The sequence below is a fragment of the Pristis pectinata genome, chromosome 25 (genome assembly GCF_009764475.1).
Source record: "Pristis pectinata isolate sPriPec2 chromosome 25, sPriPec2.1.pri, whole genome shotgun sequence".
NCBI classification, from domain to species: domain Eukaryota; kingdom Metazoa; phylum Chordata; class Chondrichthyes; order Rhinopristiformes; family Pristidae; genus Pristis; species Pristis pectinata.
Window position 1 is genome coordinate 30721484 of NC_067429.1, and position 17726 is coordinate 30739209.

Sequence of the window (17726 nt, forward strand, 5' to 3'; positions counted from 1 at the left end):
TCTGCTGGAGGAACTCAGTGGGTCCAGCAGCATCTGTGGGGGGAGAGGAATTATTGATGTTTCAGGTCAAAACCCCCGCATCAGAGTGAAGAGGGCAGATGGCCAAATGCAGAGAAAAGGGGAAGGGGGTGAGACGCGGTCCCGTTAGGTGGTGGGTGCACCGACGAGGGGTGGAGGATGATGGACAGATGGAGCCAGGTAGGGGAGGGGGTGAAGTTGGGAGGCAGAGACAGGGACTGATGGCATGGATGGGCCAAATGGTCTCATTCTGTGCCAAGAAAGTACAAGATTGCGTTTCACCCCGGCAGGAGAGTCCCTGGAGACCCCGGGACAACCCGGACTCCAGTCACAAGGTACAATTACCTCTGGATCAGCGGGGTGAGGGTGGGCAGCGCCCGGGGAGGGGAGAGCTGCTTTAAGGGACGGAGCACATCCGGAGCCGGCGTGTAAGGAAGGGAACTGGTTCTTTTTCCTCAGGGGCGATGGCGAGAAAGCCGAGAGCAGGCAGCGTCTGAAAGGAATTGGATGGTTAGAACCAATCAGCGGCCGCGTCCTGCTGACAGCCGCTGCTTTCTGCCGGGGGCTGACACACGGGGAGCTTCACACTGACGGTCGGAGGAACTCGGCTCAGAGCCCAAGCCCACGGCCATCTGCACCCGGAGGACACACACATGGTGAGTGCATGCGGCGGGAGGGCCAGGGCGCCCGGTGCAGGGGGGAGCAGGGTCCGGCCCGCGGGCTGCATCTGCATCCAGCTCAATGCAACGGGCCGGAGCAGACGGGGGTGCCCGGGAGAGAGCCCGCCCGGTGCCCGGGCACACACAGCCGTCCATTGTTCAGCCCAGCCCCGCTCGCCCAGCTCCCCGCCCCCGGGCTCTCGGTCTGCCGCCGCTCGCTGCGCTTCTCACCGTGGCAGCCGGTGCCGAGGAGCGGAGCCGGAGCCCGGGATCCTCCCGCTGCGGCGGGACTCTGCTGAACAATAGCCCGCCCCGGCCGCCCGTCTTCCGGGACCCCCGCCGTCAGCTGTGGCCGCACACCCCCTACCCCTGCCGCCGGCACCCCCAGGCGATCTGTCTGAGGTGGCCCGGGGATGGTGAGAGCGTGGACCGAGCCCTGGGGAGACAGTGTGTCTGTGTGTGGGGTGGAGAGGGGGGGGGGGGGGGGGGGTCCCAACACGGAAAGGGTGCCCAGAATCACTGGAACCGTTCTGGCGTGAGGTAGGAGGGACTCGATGTCAGGGACACGGTCAGCCGGTGCTCCTTTGTGTGTGTTCTGCCCAGGACTCTGGGACCAGCCACATCCCCGGTGCTGGGGTCCTTCTGTAGGGGATGTGAGGGAGCAGTCAGATGTGAAGCCGATCACAGATCCTCACAGGGAGTGATGTTCTCAGCCCATCTGACCGTTGCCACTGTGATCGGTAATGTGACACCCCACCCCCCACCACACACACACACACACACACACACATTGACCCCACTCTATGGGTGTAACCTGAGTGTAGGACTCAAGAGGCTCCCAACGCCTCACCTCCACCACACAGTTTGACAGGGTTTTTGCATGCAAGCAGTCTGATGTGTGGCGTTGTAATCTGTCTCTGTGAGGAGTGTTGGTGTGCTGGTGTATGTGTGAAGCAGCGTAACGTGTATGTGCATGCATTCCAAGTGTCTGTGTACTGTATACAAGTGGGTAGAGTGTGATATTATGGGTGTGCGTGTGATTGTGTATGGTTTGTTTAATCACAAACCATACTGTTTGTGCACCGTCACTTTTTATACATTGTTCTAACACATGCCCCATATGTGTTCATGCATGTTTGTGTGTGTGTGTGTTTGCAATTTGTTCACATGATCGCACTACTCATGTGTCCCAAAGTAATTTATATCCAAATTTCTGTAATGTAGGAGATGGGGCAGCCAATTTGTATATCATGAGTTCACACAAACCTCATGTGAAAAGGACCACATATGTTTTTCTATTCATTTAAGGGCCGTGGGCATTACTGGCAAGACCAGTATGTATGACCCATTCACAGTTGCCCTGAGAAGGTAGTGGTAAGCTGCCTTGATCTGATGCAGTCGTTATGGTGAAGTTACTTACGCAGTGCTGCTGGATAGTGAGTTCCAGGATTTAGATACAGTAATGATGAGGGACTGTGATACATTTCCAAGTCAGGATAGTGATCTTGGAGGAGAACCTGCATGGTGGTGTTGCTGTGTGTCTGATGCCCTTGTCCTTAAGGCGGCAGAGGGTGCTGTTTCAGAAGGTGCTGTTAAAGAAATTTTGGTGAGTAAACACAGTGCATTTTGCAGATAGTACATATTCAGCTATGGTGCACTAGGGGTGGAGGGGATGAATGTTTAGGGCAGAGGATAGACCAGCAATCAAGCAGGTTGCTTTGACCTGAATGGTGTTGATTTCTTGAGAGTCATCTGGGCACGTAGAGAATATTTCGTCACACTCCTGACTTGTTCCTTGTCGATGGTGGAAGGTGTGGCTGGTTCACTTGAGTTTCTGGTGAGTGGTGACCTCCAGGATGTTGATCGAGGGATACTTGGCATTGAATGTCGTTAGGTGCTTAGACTCTCTCTTGTTGGAGATGGTCATTGTCTGAAACTGTTTGTGGCACAAATGTTACTTGCCACCTATCAGCCCATGCCTGAACATTGTCTAGGTCCTGTTGCATGCAGATGTAGGCTGCTTCGTTTGCTGAGGAGTTGTGAATGGAGTTGGACATTGTGCAAACTTTTTCTGACCCTGTAATGGAATGAAGACCATTGATGAAGCTGGTGCTGGTGACGTTCTTCTTCAATAGAGTGCATTAGGATCTTTTACACCTTAAAAGAACAGACAAGGCCTTGGGATAATGTCTTTTTTCTGCAGTACTGCACATAGATTTTTGTGTTCAATTATCTGGAGTAACTGCAACTTTTGACTCCAGGCTGAGAGTGCAACGTTGAGTTATGGCTAACACAACGTCTCTTGATAAAATGGAGACACAAGAGACTGCAGACGCTGGAATCTGGAGCAACAAACAATCTGCTGGAGGAGCTCAGCGAGTCGAGCAGCATCTGTGGGAGGGGGTGAGGAATTGTTGGAGTTTCTGGTCAAAACCCTGCAGCAGGATTGAGGGTGGAGAGGGGAGATAGCCGGAATAAAGAAGAAAGGGGGCAGAGTAAGACAGGGGCTGGTAGATGATGGGTCAACTGAGGAGGGGTGAGGGATGATGAGCCAGGTGTAGGAGGAGCAAATACTCAGCAGGTCAGGCAGCATCTGTGCAGAGAGAAACAGTTTTAATGTTTCGGATTGATGCCCTTTCATAAGAACAAAGCCTTTCATCATAACTGTTTCTTGGTCCTCAAATTAATCTCTTTTGAAATGGTCCGTCTTTTGCAGTGTGCAAAACTCTCCTTAAATGTAATTGAACTATGCCGAAAGCATATGAGCTTTTGCACTGTATTTACTACGTTTTGTCCATTAGCGAGGCAACCTTCCTCAGTATTGGTTATATTGGAAACTATAAAACAAAGAGTTGTAAGTGATTGATTGGACTGCAGATTTGAGTGTGATATGCTGGAGATTCTACTGCTATGGGGAATTGATGTCATACTACAGAGGGGAGTGTGGTGTGTATAGTGGAATATCAGGATGTATTACTGTGGAGAGGCACATGGTACATCAGGAGGATGGGCAGAATAATTTGGATAAGTATCACCTTCATCTCAGTCAGTGTGCTCCCAATTCACTGAGTATGTATTAATGAGGCAGCACCCTGTTAGTGTTCAGTGTTCAGACTCCTGCAAGTTGCTTCTAGTGTAGGTGGGTGACAGGAGAATTGCAGGGAGTTGATGGGATTGTGAGAGATTAGGCTGCTTGGGGAGATACATGAAGGAATGGGACTCATGATGTGCTCAGACAGCCAGCATAATCTTGATGGGTTGAAAGGCCTCCTTCTGGATGGTATGAAAGTGTGAGAAATGAGAATCGATACTCTGCTGACTAATCCAGTAACTGATGGCTTTGTAGGACAGAGGCGTTCTCTACCCTGGGTTTCAGTTTGGTCTTTGCTATGTATTACATGTAATACTGTTGAATAATTATTGAAGTCTACATACTATGGCACCACCAATCTCATTGCACCTTGTCTGTGGTGACCATTTTAGGGGCCGCCCAGGATTCTAGATCCCTGAGCAACTGCCTCTCATTGACTCTGTGTCCAAGGGAGACCAGCCAGGGGTCCAGGATTTATGTAGGAAGATCGTGCAAGATCCTCTTCTGGGGAAGTTGATGCCAACCAGCCTGGTCTCTCATGCTGTCTGACTGCCCTGTGTATGTGACCAGCTGGGAAAGGCATGGAGCCCACATCCAGCACACACAGCAGACGGTGGCAGTTTTGAAGGATCCATACCCTACCATCTACACATTTGGGTCTTGCAGCAGTGCCCTGCATGCTCGGGATAAATAAGCAGTGCCTTGGAGAAATGGTGCAAGGGAACCCACTCCCCATTACACGAGCCGTTTATGTGGCAGTCCAGAGAAGACTGCTCCTGTAGCCTCCGTTTCTCCAGTATAAGAATCACAAACCCAGAGGTGCCTAAAACATGTCGCCAAAATAACTCGCGTTGTCCCATTGATTGTTTCCTTACCAGCAGACATTCCCCATGAAAGCCCATTCCCTCTGGTTATGGACAGAGCCTGGCTGTGCAACCCAAGCCCAGTGGAATGTGACTCTATGTGTTGGGTTGGGGTTGGGTTTACATCCTGAGGAAATGTTTGGGTTTAGGTCTGGCTATGCTGTGCCATGCCAATCCCAGAGCTCTGCTTTATCTAGGTTAGTATGGTGATACCATAGGGATCTTCTGCATTGCAAGTCTTTTTTCTGTTTTTCTGCAAATGTCTCCAGGTCAGGTTAGGTTGGATATGGAAAATACTGTAACCACTTTGACTTGGGTCAGGTTCCAGTTGGGTGTTGATTGGGTTTGGATTGGGTTTTGATTCCATTACCAGAGTTGATCTCTTTTTTTGGGGGGGCCACCGATGACTTTAGGAGTGAGGACCAGTTATTACTTATTGATGCATCTCATCTCTTCTGACCATCCATAGTTCAGAAATATCATTTGGCTTTTCCTTAGTGGAACTTGCTGAAACATGAATTAGATGAGGTAAATAGCAAGAAGTATTTAGGGAAAGCTGACTAAATGTGTTGAGGAAAGACATTGGGTATGTTGATCACTTGGACCATAAACACCACCTTGGATCATTTAGAGCTGAATCATCTGTTTCTACACTGTACAAAGTCTAATCAAGCTTTGTGCCCAGCTTTTGCACGTCATTCTTGTTGTGGAAACCCTCTCCCAAGGTACAACGGACATGCCAAGCTCATGATTCTCATGATTTGAGAGGATGTCGTGTCACAACTGATGCATGGTCCTGATTACGGAGGCTTCAGGCCTGGGACAAGTCATCTGATCAATTCCCCTGGAGGGTTTACCTCGCTATAAGGCAACAGAGAGAACATTTACATCCTTGTCAGATCCTGCTTATCAACAGTATGCTGGTCATGCTCAGTGACTGGTGCCCTCAGCTCTGAATCTGAAGGTGGGTCTGGGTGTCCCAGTCCAAGGATCTGAGCACAGAGTGCAGACTGTCAGTTCAGAGCAGCACTGAGAGAGGGGGAGCCCCACTCTCCCTCTCCTCTTTATACTGGCCATCTCCCCTCCACTCTCAGTCCTGATGCAGGGTTTCGATCCAGAACAGCGACAGATGCTGCTCGACCTGCTGAGCTCCTCCAGCAGATTGTTTGTTGCTCCAGATTGCAGCATCTGCAGTCTCTTGTGCCAGCACTGAGAGAATGTTGTGTTTCAGATGAGATTGTTAAAGTGAGGCTCTGTCTACCTTCAGGTGAATTTAAAAGGCCCAATGGAATTACTTGAAGAAGAGCAAGGCTATTCTCTCCATGTCTGTGGCCAATATTTCTCTCTCAACTCCCTCAACAACAATTAATATATGAATAAAGGATAATGCAAGTTTTTGATTGTGGGAGAAAGCTGAGGGATTTTGCCCGAGGACAGGCAGCCCAGTCATATCCTTATTAGTCCTGAGAGAACAGTCTGATGGCAGTCTGAATCATGAGGTCTGATTCTGTTATGCAGCTCTTTCCTTTGCATGAGACCAAGTGCAAATACACACAATATCTTTACTTACTCATTATGTGACAGAAGGAGGCCACTCGGCTTATCAAATTCATGCCAGTCCTCAGCAGAGTTACTCCATCATCCTGTCTTTCTGCAGAAAATATAAACAGTCCTATTTTTTGCCCAAATAAAGTTGAACCTTGCTGTTGTCTCTTTCCAATTTTAGTTGTCTCTTAAACGTTTAAGAAATGCATGAAATTCCTATTGTCTGTATATCACAATCCCCTGACAGTAATAATTAATTGTGGCATATCACATTTCGTTCTGAACCAAACTGTACTGACGTGTGTATTTCTTTACCTCAAGGCTGTAGCTAATATTATTCCAATGTGCCCAGGAATACGAGCCAAGGAACACAAATGGCAAACATCCACCAAAACCTCAGGCAGCGTCAGCACAATTGTACTCTGAAACGATAACCCCTACAGCAGTGGGGACTGATCAAATTCATTAAGTAAAAGGAAACCAACATCTTTAATGATAGGAGGTTAGACCAGATCCTTATCCTCTGCACCGTCTCTTGCAGACTCTCCAGATGTATTAAAACTAGATGGGATTGGTGTTCCCAGGAGAAGCTAGTTCCATCTCTGGGCTGAGCCCCCTTGTTGCTGGTGTAAGGATCTTTTGTGTAAGGAAGGCAGTTGCAGATAGAAAAGGCCATCGGCCCACTTGAGTTAACCTGCCACAGACACCCACACTTGCAGTTCGACATTTTAATCCTCTGCTCTTCTACCCATGGAGTCACGAAAGAGAGTCAGGCAGGAGGATGAGGATTATTGAACCAATGGGTGTCTGTAGCGTCTTTTGTGGGCAAAATATTTGACCCGTTTCCTACATGGAGAACACCATGAACAACTTCACTGGCTGAGAAACATTTTTTTTACTTTGCTCTGAAGAGAAGCAAGGCTCTGATGCCCATTAGTTAAATAATCCTCACCCTCCTGCCTGACTCTCTCTCGTGACTCCATGGGTAGAAGAGCAGAGGATTAAAATGTCGAACTGCAAGTGTGGGTGTCTGTGGCGGGATAACTCAAGTGGGCCGATGGCCTTTTCTATCTGCAACTGCCTTCCTTACACCAGCCTTTCACTGTGTGATTTGCACCTCATTGCAAGGGTACATAAGCGTGACCAGTTGTGAGCTGCCTGCCCAGTGGTGCTTGAGCTAAGATTCAGGAAAGGTTCAGTACTACCCGTGGCAGGCTGAGAGATTTCTCCCTCCCCAGCTGCGCTGTCTGAGGCCTGTGGTCTGACAGAGATCCCTCCCAGGCCTACCTGCCATCCCACAGCCCTGGTGTCCAGAACCCATGCTCTGGGAACGATCCTCCCAGTCTGCTCGGAACCTCTTGATAGGCCTGTGGCTGCCTGCACAGTACAGCCAGTGTGGGGTGTTCCGCTGTGCATCCGTTACTGGTCGATGGGGATGGATTCACCCTCCACAGACAGTGACTAGCTTCTCCACCTGAGCTGCACCTTGGGGAAGTGGTCCGCAGGTCTGGAACCCACACTGCCAGAACTCAGGTTCCACATGGGTCAGGATTGAAGCTGACTTTGGTGTGTGTGTCTGAGACACCAACTGCTTGAGATAACTGACCCACAGCATTCCTTCAGGCAACCTATCGCATCTGGAATAGGGCACTGCTCTGAAAGGTTAATGGCTGCTTTAGAAAAGACCCAGTGTGGCATTTAAGATATAGATAAGATATTTATTTATTGGTCACATGTACATCGAAACACACAGTGAAATGTGTCTTGTTGCATTGCTGAGAGTGTGCTGGGGGCAGCCCGCAAGTGTCGCCACGCTTCCGGTGCCAACATAGCATGCCCACAACTTCCTAACCCGTACATCTTCGGAATGTGGGAGGGAACCAGAGCACCCAGAGGAAACCCACGCAGACACGGGGAGAACGTACAAACTCCTTACAGACAGCGGCGGGAATTGAACCCGGGTCACTGGCACTGTAATAGTGTTACGCTAACTGCTACACTACCATGCTGGCCATATTGGATCTTTGCAAAGCACTCTGCAGCCAATGGAGCAGTTTCTGGTCAGTGTTTTAAGGGAAGCCAATTTGCGCGCACAAGCCCCCACGACTGTGAAAATGGCCAACAATCTGTTTCTGTGGTACCTGAGTGAGGCCGTGTTCCTCAAAAACAAGCACAAAGAATTATTTTAGGTCCACCTGACAGGCAGTGAGTTTCACTGTGCAACAGCCCCTCAGTACTTCACTGAAGCATCAGTCTAGATATCAGTGTTCAGGTGGCTGGAGTGGGGCTTGAACCTTTTGCATTAGAGTCAGGAGCATCTGAGCTACGGTTGATACCAAAGACAAAAAGAACTAACGCCGACTGGGTAAAATGGTCCCTTCTTTGTAACTTGCGGTCAGGGGAATTTCACGCTAAATTTGCTTATTTGCTAACCTCCTCGTGTGCCGAGCTATGTACTGTGATCAGCTGTCTGTGTGAGGCGGAGTGTGGCCTGACTGCTATGGATACTGACCCTATCCTCTCTGTGAACACAAGCTTTCTGGGAACTATAGCTTAAACAGAAGCAATGAGTGTGCTCAGTTTAAATCAAGGCAGGAGGGATTACAGCAGCAGTGTTTTGTCTCTGAGTTGTTTAGGTGCTGACCTGGAATCTTAGGGATCAGGTCCAAAGGTTAATTTTGTATTGCCATCAATATGCTGCTGTCTTAGCCCTGACACCTGGTTGGGAGTCTTGTTCCTGTTGGGAAGAATGAAGTCCAAGCTTTGGCTCCTGATTCAAACTGATCCTGGCAGTGTGACTTAGGATTCTGTCCCTGACCAAACCTCCATTGAGGCAACAACCTCTGAAATTAGTTCTTTTGAAACCTCCAGCCTCACAAAATACAAAACAGAACAAATGGTGGGAAATAAATATTGGCATAAACAGGACTGAGTTTCTTCCTGCACTGTTGCATTGTGGGTTTGATTTGCGGGACGAGGGGGTGAAGAGGACAAGGAACCAGCCAAGGCCCAGAGTCCAAGAGGCTCAGGGCTCAGGTTGAATGTGGGCCAGTGTGGATGAAGTGGGACCACAGAGAGGTCTGAAAACCAGTTGATGCCTCTGTCACAGTACATGCAGTGGGGCTGGGCACTGAGAGGGGATTGTGTGAAAGGATCCTGGATTAGCTAAAGGTCATGAAGGGTAAGGTGAACTGAGGAGAAAACCTGAGAAACAGATCCTCAAGGCAATGAGCGTGTGTGAGCTCAGAGGATGTAGGGAGGGAGAGTGTTGACAATGGAGAATGTGTTATACCTGTTGGGGAGACCAACCTAGGGGTCATAATATATAAGATAATAAGGAATCCAGGACTAGGATCTTTATCCAGAGAGTGGTGAGAACTTGGAACCTGCCAGCTGTGTTCAGTAGCTCAGATACAGTTAAATAGAGGCTACTTAAGTGTCGACTGCTTCACTTGATAATGCTGTTACCTTCCTGAGTCACAGGTTGTGAGGTCAAGTTCTATGGAGAAAAACAACAGAGAGAGGAACGGAAGGATTTGCTGTGGGCTGGGTGGGGGAGAGAAGAGGAATCAAGTCAACCAGTTGATACTGTTTGTTGTGGTCAATGCAATATGTAAAAATCGGGAGAGGTTCTGCAGTGGAAAGCAAGGGGTTGATTCTGTTTTGTTGTGCAGGATGCAGCCGTCTTCAGAGTCTCAGCTTGAGATGGATGCTTTGGCACATTTCCACAATTTCCACGGACTTTGGGTTGACATTCAGTTAACGCTGACCATTAATATCAGTGGACCATGGAAGTCTGTGCACTAAAGATAGTCATTATGTGTCTTTTTATAGAGACAAATGTCGATTTAGACTCCGGTTACTTTAACCCTGTATAGTAGTGTAGCCAGGTTGACCCATTGGGGCTCTCATCAAGATGTGGATTACCACCAGTTTTGAACTCAACTGGCCTGGGCTGTCCAAACTCAAGAGGGCAAAGTCCAGTGCACGTGAGTCTTGCACATTACTAGAACAATTGGGGCAAACGCTTAACAAACTAAGGTTGGACCTGCTGGAGGTGAGACTTTTGCAAAGTAACATTTAATAAATCAAAGGCCAAATTGAGCTCTTTCATCAGATCAGTGGAGACAGTATGAAACCAAGTTGGGCCTTGGGTACAACTTTCTGGCTCTGTTACCTGCACACAGGGAAACGTTCAGTGGAAGCTTCAAGAGGACAACCTCTTGTGTCATCAAGAATGAGAAATAGTTCTTAAACTTCGGGCAATTCAGCCTTGAAAATTGGTGAATGACCAGGACCTTATGGGAGTATGTTGGTAACTAAGATGAAAGCTCTGAAGTGATCCATGGAGGCAGTTGGATATTGTGACGGGAACCCTGCAGTGAGTGGGTTACGTAAGAGCCAGAACTGAAGACAAATGATGACATTTCTACCTACCAGCCCCTAAAGTAGTGAACGTGCACTGAATGGACAACCCTGTGATGCATTAACTTATGAAGTCCAGCCTACCATTCTCACTATGAGGACACCACAGCCATGTTCATTCACTTCCTGTGACCTACCACCCTCCACCGGTTCTGGGATCTTACTCTTCCCCTGATTTTTTTTCAGCCTTTCACCACTGGCAGCCATGCCTTCAGCTGCATCGGCACTTCACCCTGCGACTCCCACCATGAACCTCGCCTCCTCTCTCTGCCCAAAGAAGGAAAGACCCCAATAGTTGTCTGTGCACCAAAACCTGCATTTCCCCTGTCGCAATATCCAACTGCCTGTTAACCGTTACCTTCTCACCGGTCCAAGTATTGCCTTATGTGGCCCGATGTGAAGTTTTGAACGCCACGGACCCTGTGAAGTACTCAGCTCATGTCCTGTGTTTGAACGCACTATACAGACAGTGTGGAAACACTAAGAACATGCACACACTTTCCCTCTCCATCCCAAAGGCGCCGGAGAGCAGTACTACTGCTACCACCAGCTGAGATCAGTTAATTGACACTGACAGGAAACTGACAGAAGTGCTTCTGTGCAGTCAACCCCCAAAAGCTTCACCCAAAGTCTGTGAAAATTGTGGAAATGTGCCAAACATCCTTCTCAAGCCGAGACTTCGAAGTCGGCTGCATCCTGCACAACGAAACAGAATTAACCCTTTTGCATTCCATTGCAGAACCTCTCACGATTCTTACATATTGCATTGACCACAACAAAGTGTCAACTGGTTGACTTGATTCCTCTTCTCTCCCCCACCCAGCCCACAGCAAATCCTTCCGTTCCTCTCTCTATCATTTTTCTCCCATAGAACTTGACCTCACAGCCTGTGACTCAGGAGGTACAGCATTACCAAGTGAAGCAGTCGACACTTAAGTAGCCTCTATTTAACTGTATCTGAGCTACTCAACACAGCTGGCAGGTTCCAAATTCTCACCACTCTCTGGATAAAGATCCTTGACCTGGATTCCTTATTATATTTTTATGACCCCTAATCTCACGTTCACTGAATTTTCAGTATATCTATTATACATTGAAAGTAGATAAATGACTGGAAACTGGGATTGAGTAGATACAGGGCTACATTCAAAAACATCAGGCAATGCAAGGGAAACTCATTGAAAGATGTTGAATGTTCCAAATGTCTCAAATTCATGCTTAACAAAATAAGGTTGGACCTGCTGGAGGTGAAGTTTTTTGCAAAGTAGCATTTAATAAATTGAAGATGGCATTGAGCTCTTTCATCAGATCAGTGGAGACAAGTGTGAGACCAAGTGGGGCCTTGGGTACAAACTTTTCCGGCCTTGTTACCTGCACACAGGGGAAACGTTAAGCTTCAAGAGGACAACTTCTTGTGTTATCTAGAATGAGAAACAGTTGATAAACTTCAGGAAATTCAGCTTTGAAAGTTGGTGAATGACCAGGACCTCATGGGTGTATGTAGTTAACTAAGAAGAAAGCTCTGAAAAGATCCATGGAGATGTCTGAATATTGTGACGGGGAGAACCTTGCAGTGAGTGGGTTACATAAGAGCCCAGAACTGAAGACAAATGGTGACATTTCTACCCACCAGTCTCTAATATAGTGAACCCTCTACCCTCTCTAATATCATTAAAGGATGTGGAATGTTTCAAATATCTTATTCAAATTCATTTGGGAAACATTTATCTCTGATAAATAACACACACACACACACACACACACACACACACACACACACACACACACACACACACACACACACACACACACACACACACACCTGTGACCTCAACTTAAACAGCAATAGGACTTTGGAAAATTAATCCACAATTATTGCAATACAGTCAGCTGGTAAAATGCAAACCAAACACCAAGGTGCCAGTACCACCACGTTCAGGTCAGTACATCAGTGACAGTAGTGCCTGCCCACTGATGCAAAACCCTGCCGCACAAAGCAGAAGCACATTGCTTTGCATACCCAAGTATGCAGCTAACATGCTCGTGAGACGTTACAGAGGGTTAAGGACTAACACACTTCAAATCACGACCACAAACCTCATCCGCTCAAAATAACAAACCCCCACCTCGCCGGTCCCAAGTAACAAAGCCAGCATCACCTGCTCCATATGAAAGCCAATGATGCACCAGTCCAGCCAGTGATCTCAATAACACCTTGATTGCAACCTGCAGTCCCAGCTTGTTTAAATCTGCTGTTAGAAACCACAAAAATCACAGATAGGGACTTGCCACCACCTTGACTGAAGTCCAAACCCATTGGCTGTTCTCCAGCCACTCATATAATGTGGTGCAGTCCACTAACTGCAACCAGTCACTCCAGGATCGGTTGTGATTACAGACTATCCTAGTTCTTTATCTGTTCTGTCATCTCTTTTAACTCTGAGAATATTGGGGCTGGAACATTTTTGTGATTAGAGGGTTATTTGCAGGTCTGAGGCAGAAGGCTGAAGCTGTTTGTGGCACCTCTGTGAAATGTGTGACACACTGCTTACAAAGGCCACTGGGCTTGCACAGTGATGTCAAGGAGCGAACAGTGTTCATTGTCCATATTCTGCGATATCATCAAAACTCATGAGGCTGCAACTCTCCAGTATTCCCAAGTAACAAGTGGTGTGCCACATGGGCCTCAATGGTTTACAATCTGTACAGAGAACTTTGCCCACTTACTTATCCATGTCCCTTTGTAGCAAGGTGAATCGGCAGAGATCTGGCAAAGGGAATATAATGCGGAGAAATGTTAAATCGTCCAATTTGGAAGGAAAAGTTTTTAAAATAGATGCACATTATCTAAATGTTGAGGGATCGCAGACCTCTGAGATCTAAAGTGATCTGGGTGCATGAATCACAGAAGGTAATTAAGGAAGCTAACAGAATGTTACTGTTTGTTGTGAAGGATTTAAATACAAAGGTAGGGAGGTTATGCTTTGGTTACAGGTTGGTAGGTTAATTGCCAACTGTAAATTGCCCCGGTATGTGGTTAAGGGATAGAATGGGGGGGAGAATAAACATGGGATTTGGGTAAATGGGTGATTAATAGTCGGCAGGAACTCTGAGCTCCAGCTCACCTCTTAATTATCAGCTCAATCATCACCTCTACCTCATGGCACCCCACCTGCTGTTGCCTGCCCCAACCTCTCTCAGACTTCCCTGACCAACTGCTCAACCTCCACCCGGTCATCTCCCTGACTCCCACCTCTGAGCTCCTGCCTGATGCCACCCCTCAACCCTGTGATCCTCCCTCCAACCACTCATTGATCTTGACAGTGCAGACCAGCCCCCCTCTCTTGCTCTGAGATCTCAGGTTTGGGCAAGGCATTAAGGGCCTGTTCAACAGTGCACGCGTTCTTGAGTCTCGTCCATCATAGAATATCTGAAACCCCTTTCAAGTGGGCTTCCCTCTATGAGGCAGGCCATGAGTTGTTGCGGTCTGAGTCGTCTGGGTGTCCCTGCTGTCGAAGGCTGATGCCTTGACGCTTTCTTTGAGCATTCCTGTAACAGGGTCTGAGACGCCCGTGTCCATGTCAAATCACTCAAGTCTAGTCAAAACAGAACATGTTGGAAACACTCAGCAGTTCAGGTAGCATCAATGGAGAGAGAAACAGAGTTAAGGTTTCGTGTCAAGGACCCTTCATCAGAACATAGAACATTAGATCAGAACTTGGCACAAACCAAACGCTGCCCAGGATAAGGCAGATTGACATGACTTTATTTTAATTTTGAGGGAATCCAAGCAATTCTTGTTGGAAAGGTTAAGTTCCAGCTATTGAATGGTATTGAGATTGGGGCTACCTCTTAATTCCCTCCCGGCAAAAGTTTGCACCTTCAGGACCGATGGGTAATCATAAAAAAGGCTTTCATAAATGCACTGTGTGAGAACGCAGTTGGGGCTCTTGGTAACCAACTTGAGCATACTGTTGGTCACATAAGCGATTCAGATACCACTACACAACAAGTCACAGTGCTTTGGAAACATACCACAATTTTGTGTGATGGTAAACAGGAAACTGGTTTGACTTTGATAAATTACAAGAAGATGATACAAAATGAAAAACACTGTTGAACAGAAGAGGAAGTAGGTAAATGGTCTGGTGGAAATGTATTGCAAGTCTTTTATTACCTATTTAGGAAGTGCTTGCAGTTCTCAACTGTGTCGCTGTTCTTAATTGATTCAATATTTAATTTAAATGATATTCTTTTTCTCTAAAAGGACGTGCTATAACAAACTTGACACATAAGTAAACTACTTGACTATAAATAAACATGGAGAATTCTGTGGGAGTTCAGACTTCTCAGCAAAATTCCATGTCTCTATTTTTGTGCTGGCACACAAGGATATATTTCACATATGTCAACTCTCTGCTCTGGGAATGTGCATCAGGAATTCCAGAATGGAGGGTCATTAGATCTGGATGGAATATTTCCCCCCCCCCCCAGTCATCAGTGTCACCTTGTTGAAGTGGGAGAGAAAAATAGCCAGGCTTCCTAGTTTGCCCATTAGCCCTGAGCCCCGTTGTCAGAGCACTACTCTGTGACTGTCAGGTGAAACCAGGATCAGGAACAACTCATTATCTTCCATTCTCCTTCCTCTGCTCCTGGGTCAATAGGTGTAAAATGCACACGTTCTTACCCAAGGAACAGAAAGAAAGCTTCCACTCATGATGCACGGTGCATTACGGTCACGGGAGCATTTTGGAGTCTAGTGTAAGGAAAGTAAGTTCACAGGCAATACCGAGATTGGCAGTGTTGTGGATAGTGTAGAAGACTGCCAAAGGATACAGCAGAATATCGATCAGTTACAGATATAGGCGGAGAAATGGCAGATGGAGTTTAACCCGGCCAAATGCAAGGTGTTGCACTTTGGGAGATCAAATGTAAAGGAACAGTACACTGTTAATGGCAAGACAGAGGGATCTTGGGGTCCAGGTCCATAGCTCCCTGAAAGTGGCTGCACAGGTTGATAGGGCAGTAAAGAAGGCGTATGGCATGTTTGCCTTTATCAGTCAAGGCACTGTGTTCAAGAGTTAGGAAGTTATGTTGCAGCTTTATAAAACTCTGGTTAGGCCACATCTGGAGTATTGCATTCAATTCTGGTCACCCCATTATAGGAGAGATGTGGAGGCTTTGGAGAGCGTGCAGAAAAGGTTTCCCAGGATGCTGCCTGGATTAAAGGGCATGTGTTATAAGGAGAGGTTGGACAAACTTGGGTTGTTTTCTCTGGAGCGGCAGAGGCTGAGGGGAGACCTGATAGAAATTTATAAGATTATGAGAGGCATAGATAGACAGCTAGTATCTTTTTCCCATGGCTTAATACCAGAGGGCATGCATTTAAGGTGAGCAGTGGTAAGTTCAAAGGAGATGTACGGGGCAAGTTTTTTACACACAGAGTGGTGGGTGCCTGGAATGTGCTGCCAGGGATGGTGGTGGAAGCAGATATGATAGAGGCATTCAAGAAGCTCTTAGATAGGCAGATGAATGTGCAGGAGATGGAAGGATATGGACATTGTGTAGGCAGAAGGATAAGTTTAGTTAGGCATTTAATGACTAGTTTGATTAGTTCAGCACAACATCATGGGCCAACGGGCCTGTTCCTGTGGTGTACTGTTCTATGTTGGCCAGGGGAGAAATGCTAGTGCAGTAAACAGGGAGGGAACTCCTCTGCTCTTTGTCAGATGGCTTCAGCGAGTCTTTAGGTCTAACTTGAAATGTCAGTTCGGCATTGATTTAAAGTCTCTTCTGAATGACAGCTCCAAATAGTTCATAACCGTGTTCATTTCTGCTCCTCAAGGAAGAAGTACCAGTATGATTCTCTTAAATCATATCATATCATATCATATCATAGAAAGTACAGCACAATACATGCCTTGTTCCTTTTGGAACAGGCTGCCTGTATTATGGTGAATCTTTCCACACTGTGATAAGTGGGTAATCAGAATGATTGCAAACTTGCGGTAAGTGTGTGCTTATGTTATCAATAATTAATTTAAAGTAATACTTTTTTAAAGTTGTTTAGTTTAGTTAGTGGTAAAGCATTAAACCTATCAAATTTATTATGTTTGCAGAGGTAGGTTTAATGAGTTTGGTGCAGTTCTGCATAATTGATTAGTAAGTGCAACTTTAATGTGCTTTGGGCTTCATTTACAATGGTCATCATCAGACTGCCGGCTCCACTGGTCGAAACAACATTGGCCGCCTTTTAGATTTACTGGGGTAAGTCCTGCAGAAACTTGGTGCGATGTTCATGAATATCAAAAATGGGTGGATGGAGTTGAGTTATTGACCAACCATAGTTTAACTGAATGGCACAACAATGTCTCTGTACCCTCTCATTGTGTCTATTTTAATTTCTTTTGAGTTTGATTCAATGTCAGCTTACAGCTGGAAAGTGAGCTGATGATGGTTGACTTGCATCGTTTTGTTCAGGTGTGTCTTTAGCTCCATCTCTGTTTTATTTAATCTTTAGCTTCACCTCTTGTTCCCATGTGAGAGTTTTGGGAAGTCTGGAGACTGAACAGAAAACATTGCCAACCGTTATTTGAAGTGTTATCACAGGACAGAAGCAAGCCATTTTGTGTGAACATATAATGGATTTTTACTACTACTTGTGTTCTTGCATAGAAATGCTTCCTGTGATCCTTTCTGAGTGGCCATCTTTATGTTTTGTGATTGTCATACTGTGCAGGGGGGCTGATGTACAACCTGTGTATTGAACAATGTGCCTGGTGTCAGTGGAGGTGACGAATGTATATTGTACTCATTACTCCAGCTCTGGTACTGAGGGGCAGGATTCAGTATTGGATATGCTGTATATACCACACACTTAATTCAGCACCTGATTGTTAACTTCTAATGAAGGTGAATGCAGGATTTTACCAGCAATTGAAGAGAATGCTAGACAAAGCTTGCTACAAAACTGCCTCATTTTCAGCGACCAGTGATCAGTATCGGATAGCTGACACTAAGGTTCAGATCTTTAAGAGGCTATATGCAAAGGACAAACAGGAACCTCAATATTGTCAAGTTGCAAATTCTTATGTTATTTTACTTTTATTTTATTTTTTATGATTA

The 17726-nt window shown here is 46.6% G+C and overlaps 1 protein-coding gene across 1 annotated transcript in view; it reads left to right on the forward strand.

The window, feature by feature from the left end:
- Nucleotides 1-462: 462 nt before the first annotated feature.
- Nucleotides 463-17726, forward strand: part of limd2 (LIM domain containing 2) — a 45841-nt gene continuing 28577 nt past the window's right edge. Inside the window, exon 1 of the mRNA XM_052038931.1 lies at nt 463-674. Within this exon, the coding sequence (XP_051894891.1) occupies nt 672-674 (3 nt within the window). The 5' untranslated portion in view covers nt 463-671. The remainder of the gene's footprint in view (nt 675-17726) is intronic.